Genomic DNA, 6,881 nt, shown 5'->3' with positions numbered 1-6,881 from the left:
AGCCACACGCCCCGCGTGGCAGTAACCACGCGTCCCGCCGCGATTGCTATGGTCCGGACCCTCTTCCATGTACGTGTAACTCCAGTTGCCATGTCGGACAACTGCAGTTGCCATGTCGCTGAACTACAGTTGTCATGTCGGACAACTACAGTTGCCATGGCTGCTCAACTGCAGTTGCCATCTCAGGTCAAGTGCCGGATGCCATTTTTGGGCAACTGCATCTGTTGCCATGTATGGTCTGGTCTACTACAGTTGCCATGATTTGAAAACTTTAGAAGTTGTCACCTACTAACACTAGACAGTTGCCATGTAGCACTGCAAAACATGGCAAAAAACATGTCCGGGGTAAAAGAGAGTTGCCATTTGCTTATAAGCACACTAGGGCAGTTGCCATGTACCCTACAAAAACACATGGCAACTGATAGCTTTTGGTGTGTGGGAGAGAAGACGGGCATGTGGACTACGGTGGTATCTTTAAGAGTTGCCACCTACTAACACTAGACAGTTGCCATGTAGCGCTAAGACGTGGCAACAATAACATGTTCGGGGTAGAAGAGAGTTGCCATCTGCTTACAATCACGAATAGGGCGGTTGCCATGTAACCTGTAAAAAACAGACAACTTGGGTGTGGGAGAGTGGAAAAATGGGCAGTCGATGGAGGACAGAAGTCATGCGGGGCGTGCGGGCGCGACGGCAGTTCCACCGCACGCCCCGGGTTGCAACCGCTGACCTCGGAGGGAAGACAGCGTGCAGGCGAACTCCCTCATACGCCACACACGCGAGTTGTCCTATATGGCACACAAAATCAGCCCTCTCGTGCCAAAATTCGTGCAAAAGACACTGGGTGACGATCGAGACGTGTGGGTAAGTTGGCTAACGCCCACACGTGTGGGCGTCAGTGTTTTCGGCTTTTTAACGGTTCTTTCCGAACCTTGCCTTGCGGTTTTAGCCAGGTTTGTCTCAGTGCACCATATAGAAACCCCTTGCCTGTTTCGTTCGTGTCAGCTGGCCTTATAAAACGAGATCCGGCACGGCACCTGTCCACCCGACCCATCCATCCTCCTACCAGTCCGCCTCCTCAACCCCGCCGACGCCCGCGCGTGAAGATCGCCCGCTCCCCGGCCGGCCGCCGGCGTCCAGAGCAGATACATACAGGTAAACCAACCAATCTCCCGTTCCAAGCATCGACCCAACATTTCTTCCCAGTTCCGTAGATGCCGTTCAAGAGATTGTTCGTCCATTGTTGATGGCACTGTGCGTTTCCTTCTTTTCTGTCGTTCTGGACGTTCTCGCTCCTTCGACCTCGTTCCAATCCCCGTCGGTCGATCCCCTCCTCCCCTTTTCCCGTGTCCACGTCGTAGGGTGGCGGCGCGGCGGCGCCAAGAAAGAGGTTGGTTGGGGCACAAGGTTCCCGACGGCGCGGAGCCGTGCGAGATCCTCTTCTCTTCCTTCTTCCTGCCGCTTTGGTCGCCCGACCATCATCATCTCTGACGCTGCATTCTTTGATCGAACTTCTAGCAATCCCACCTGCCCCTTTCTTCTTGTTTACTAATCCACCGCTGCTACGTTGGCGAATTTCATGTTTCCCGTCCGGTCTTTCTTTGTTTTCCCCTACTAGCATTGACTGGGTTTCAGCTCAAATCAGTTTTGGTTTTAATTAATGCGGCACAAAACACCACAACGTGCGTAGTCGTAGTCGTCACGTATTTTTTGAATGAAAAACATGCCCGTTTCGTTGCATTTTTTTTGTTTGACGTGTTTCGTTGCATCTTTTTAACCGCGAAGTAAAATACACGGAGCTGTTTTCTTTTGGTTGATTGACACGGTAAACCGTGCCTGTGCGGGAGAGAATCCAAAGGATCGGAGCCCGGGATCGAGCGGGGATATCCCTCTTCGGCACGGGGGCCTCTCCTCCTTTTCCTTTACCGACACAAAATTACCGGACTACCCTTCCGCTCGCCCCCTTTTCTGTCGCATCCCCTCGCGACTCACGCCTCCTCTCCACACTTCGCCGTCCCCACGAACCGCCTCCCCCCTCCCGTCGCGTGTCCCAAACTCCCTGGCGGCGGCGGCGGCGGCGCTGCTCCTGCCGAGGCTCCGGCCATCGCCATCCAGGTTAGAACCTCGCCCCAGCCCCCCCCCTCTCTCTCTCTCTCTGATTGCCCCGTCGGAACTAAGGTTGTTCCGTGGATTGATTTTCTACTCCGCTCCGTCGTCCCCACCAATGGACCATCCATGGCGAGAGGAATTACCGATTCCGTTCCGTCTCGTGCGGCTCCTGCGCGCCACGCGTGCTACGGTTCCCCCGTGGCGTCTCTGCTGTGATTTTTTTCTTCAGTTTCTGCTCTGGGTTTCAGTTACCGGTGATTGGGGAGGGGAGAGGAGGGGAGGTAGGACGCGGCCGGGGTTGGATCGGGGCGGTTCGGGTCAGAGATTGCGGGAAGAAAATTCGAAGGGTGCTACTGCTAGTCTAGTAGTATCATCCTGATCGGAGGAATTGGATCGCGGGTCGCTGTCTCGGCGCATGTTTATTTTGTTGGTTTCCGCGTTGGGTCCTTGCGACCCGATTCCATTGGTCTGGAGGTGGTGGCCGACAGGCCGAGTTCGTCGGGGGCGTACTCGCTTGGCAGCGAGTGGCGTGCCGTGGCGGATTAATCAATCACTCCGGCTCTGTTCGTTGGTCTCCTTCGCGTCCAGTACTTATCCATCGCAGCTACCACTACTAGCCTAGCCTCCCGTGGTGCCAAGTTCCAATTTGTGTTCGCTTTTCCCCTCATTCTGTGCAGCATCTTGTGACCCGGATAATATCCGTTTCTGAGTTAGCTGTGTCTACTACCAGATTGGTGAATATTGGGATAGAAGAGGCATCTTTTCCTTTGCGACTGAATGCCGCGTATCTGATTGATCTCCCGTAATTTGGTAGGTGGATATCCGTGTTCTTATGTTTGTTTGCAGATTAGTAGTGTTCATGTCTGTGTAGTCTTGCCGGTTTACTGTTGTGAATTGTGGCACTTCTCGTTCAGGTTTTTTTAAGGTGTGATCGAATTCGCGGGATAGGGACTGCTGAAAACCAATTAGTTTTGCAGTGCCCGCACAGTGATTTTGTTCTGCGACCAGACCGTCAGTGTTTTTGTTCAAGTTGTGCGTCTCTGTTTCATAGTATTATAAACTTAAGTAGCGCACTTTCTGTTTATCCTTTTCTGAATCTGCTAGGTGTGGCCACTTGAGTTACTCTGCTCCATGTTGTTCACATAAAGGTGGAAAGATAGTCTTATCTCAAATCACTGTCGTTAGTTCGTAGGCATATATTGTTTGGCTAGCAGGCTCGAGATTCCTGCCATGTTTTGCAAACCTACTGAACATTGACTTTGCCTTGGCTGACCTTTTCATAGCTGATGACATCCAATTTATCAATTAGGATGTGGTCCAGGCGTACCATTTTTATGAACTGCATGCTAAAATATGGTAGATATGTTATCCTTTGTGGATTTCAATCTTAATGACTGTCATGTGTGCAAATATCCCCATTGGATCGTGATCTTAATTGACTATTATTTTATGAATATTCTCATAAGTTTTAACTTCCACTTCTACTTGTGATAGTATTTTTTTCACATGTGGGCACTTCTTTTTTCGCACTAGTTAGTAGGAACTACACACAAGAATTTTCTTCTTATTATTATAGCATCTTGTATTAGTAGATCTAGAATCATTCTTGTACTTGTGTATTGACTCAGTTGTTGTTTTCAGATGGACAGCCATAATTCTACGTCGCCCCATGTTCCTGAAGTAACCATGGACATCTCATCCGCTTCTGGAGCAGCTGGGAACAAAGCTTGCAGAGGTGCTGCTTGCGACTTCTCTGACGCCAGTAACACCTCGAAAGATTCAAAGGAGAGGTCTGCATCCATGAAGAAGCTCCTAATTGCTGTGATCCTTTGTGTTATATTCATGGCGGTTGAAGTGGTTGGAGGCATCAAAGCAAACAGTCTTGCAATCTTGACTGATGCTGCCCATCTCCTTTCGGATGTTGCAGCCTTTGCCATATCTTTGTTCTCCCTATGGGCAGCTGGTTGGGAAGCGACACCTCAGCAGTCATATGGATTTTTCCGCATAGAGATTCTTGGGGCACTGGTTTCCATTCAGCTTATATGGCTCCTCGCTGGCATACTTGTCTACGAAGCTATTATGAGGCTCATTAATGAAAGCGGCGAGGTACAGGGCTCCCTCATGTTTGCTGTATCAGCTTTTGGTTTGTTTGTTAACATCATAATGGCAGTGTTGCTTGGTCATGACCATGGGCACGGTGGACATGGACACAGCCATGGTCATGGCCATGGACATTCACATGACCACGATCATGGTAACTCAGAGGATGACCATTCCCATCATGGAGATCATGAGCAGGGGCATGTACATCACCATGAGCACAGCCATGGTACTTCTATTACCGTTACAACTAATCACCACTCTCATTCGAGCACTGGACAACATCAGGATGTTGAGCAACCATTGCTTAAACATGATGGTGATTGTGAGAGTGCCCAGCCTGGAGCCAAGCCTGCTAAGAAGCCTCGCCGCAACATCAATGTTCACAGTGCCTATCTGCATGTAATTGGGGACTCCATCCAGAGCATCGGCGTAATGATTGGAGGGGCTCTCATCTGGTACAAGCCCGAATGGAAGATTATTGATCTCATATGCACCCTCATCTTCTCTGTGATTGTACTGTTCACCACAATCAAGATGATTCGGAACATACTTGAGGTCCTTATGGAGAGCACGCCCCGCGAGATCGACGCCACCAGGCTTGAAAGTGGTCTCCGTGAGATGGAAGGTGTGATTGCTGTCCATGAGCTGCACATCTGGGCTATCACAGTGGGGAAGGTGCTCTTGGCATGCCATGTGACGATCACGCAGGATGCTGATGCTGATAAAATGCTTGACAAGGTCATTGGGTACATCAAGGCAGAGTACAACATCAGTCATGTGACCATTCAGATTGAGCGAGAGTAAGGCACATGTCAGGTAGTTGGGGATAAAGGTGTGTGCCTGTTAACGGTCTGTCATCTTAATGCAGTTAATGTTAGACTTGCACTTGCAAAGGCGTTGCAGGTTCATCTAGCTGTTGCCTTTGGTGCTGGAGAAATATTATATGTACGCGTTTTCGTTAGCCCATTAGTTGAATGAACTATTAATCGGGTGGTCCTAGTCGTTTGTATTCACATGGATGCAATTTCCAGACAAATTTTGAGCCCCTTGTGAGTTTATCAACCTGCATGTGTAGTTTCAGTGACACCCTTTCTTAGCACTCTATGTAAAGATCTGCTACGGTATGGACAGTACTGGGTATGGATGTTTATTCAGTTTCTGTTAGCTTTACTAAGCTTGCTTCCAGCAGTTTTTATGTGCGAATTTGCACCTTGTGCCATTGTGTGCTTTCTGTCAGGGATGTAGGTCATCTGGTGCCTAAAATGAAGTGCACTGCTGCCAGTTTTAATGCATCCATTCCACTATTGCACATAGAAAGGAGCAAAGTGAATTCTTTCATAGTTTTCTCACTACTTTGTCTTTCAACTTATTTTATTTCTTCTCACACTGGAGGGCAGCTGCTAAATATTTTTACTCTGCTCTTAGTTTAACATTCCAGTTTGGTCCTACAGTCACAAAACTTTCACGGCACAAACGTTTGATTCAGCAGCTTGCACATTTTCCCTGTATATGCATTTTTAGCTTGCACAGTAGTTGATTCAGCAGTTTGATTTTACTTTATGCTACAAGTTTTGCTTGCACATGAGTTCGATTGGCCAGACTGTCCAAGCTGCAGGTTCAGTTTCAGTTTGCAAGTCCTTTATGGTCTTGCTGGTAACTGATCTGTAGCCCCACATCTCGTTCAAATTTTGAGCAACATTGATTTAACTAATTATATTGAGATGGCAACCTCGAATCCTCTTATGACATTCATTTTGTATATGGCATTTAATGTGCAGCCTTGCATCTTTGGTATAGCTTTGAGCGCAATTCGACCTGATTTCACTGCATACTCTGGTTCACCAAAGAACAGGGCATGTTATCAGCTGCAGACGGTCACCCTCTATGTGCCTCGTAATTGCACTGCATTCCAGTATTATCTGCGTGTTGGTAGCCCCAGAGCCAAGGAACCAAAATAGTCGCAGATCATTTAGGATTTAAGATAGACTGGTCTACATCATATTCCCCAGCATTCCTGCTTCCTTGGGGACAAGATGACAGGTGCATCAGCAACCCAAGACAAGATGACAGGTGCATCAGCAACCCAATACATCACTCTCGGTCTATGATTATCTCGGCGAATTCAGTACCAAGGATCCCGTTTCGAAAAAAACAGTAGCAAGGGTCGATTAACTCGGGATACAGAAATGGGGAGCGAGAGGTAGACGAAGAACAAGCTGCCGTGCTGTGATCCACTAGATCTATTGTTCGTTGCATCCTTCCAGGCCCATGCGTTGGTCCAGGGACAAGCCAATGCCGCCTGGATCTCATTGCACTCGATGTTCTTGAACCTGGTCAGAGTCACGGTGGTAGACAAGGACAGGGTAGACTTCAGCGATGTAAACAGTAGTTGTGGCAAAGGAGACCCAATCGAAGGAGATGTCGAGGAAGTAGTCACTTTCAGCAGGGTCTTGGCTGATGGAATTTTGCTTCGGGTTGGCGTGGTTGAAGTGGTAGTTGCGTCCGAAGCAAGCGCTGTCAAGGATGGCAGCTGGGGCCTGTCACACAGGGGCAGAGCCAGTAAATTTTGCTAATAGGTTCTCTAAGGATTTGAGTATGAATTAACTACTGTATACGGTGGCAGAGTTTGCTACAAATTTCCAATATAAGCTTGCCGAAAAGATATCTAA

At 48.5% G+C, this 6,881-nt stretch overlaps 1 protein-coding gene across 3 annotated transcripts; it reads left to right on the top strand.

The window, feature by feature from the left end:
* Positions 1-996: 996 nt before the first annotated feature.
* LOC123180288 (metal tolerance protein 1) lies at positions 997-5,382 on the top strand. 3 transcript variants are annotated; one of them, XM_044592283.1, is made up of 2 exons: positions 997-1,155; positions 3,751-5,382. In XM_044592283.1, the coding sequence occupies exon 2, from the start codon at positions 3,751-3,753 to the stop codon at positions 5,014-5,016; it is 1,266 nt and encodes a 421-aa protein (XP_044448218.1). In that variant the 5' UTR covers positions 997-1,155; the 3' UTR covers positions 5,017-5,382. The 3 variants fall into 3 exon arrangements, with proteins under 3 accessions (XP_044448218.1, XP_044448217.1, XP_044448219.1); XM_044592282.1 differs by lacking the exon at positions 997-1,155 and adding an exon at positions 1,851-2,115; XM_044592284.1 differs by lacking the exon at positions 997-1,155 and adding an exon at positions 2,606-2,919.
* Positions 5,383-6,881: the final 1,499 nt, after the last annotated feature.

Source organism: Triticum aestivum, chromosome 1D, assembly GCF_018294505.1.
Source record: "Triticum aestivum cultivar Chinese Spring chromosome 1D, IWGSC CS RefSeq v2.1, whole genome shotgun sequence".
In the NCBI taxonomy this organism is placed as follows: Eukaryota; Viridiplantae; Streptophyta; class Magnoliopsida; order Poales; family Poaceae; genus Triticum; species Triticum aestivum.
Note: the sequence above shows the minus strand (reverse complement) of the source record. Positions and strands in the feature narration are given on the sequence as shown.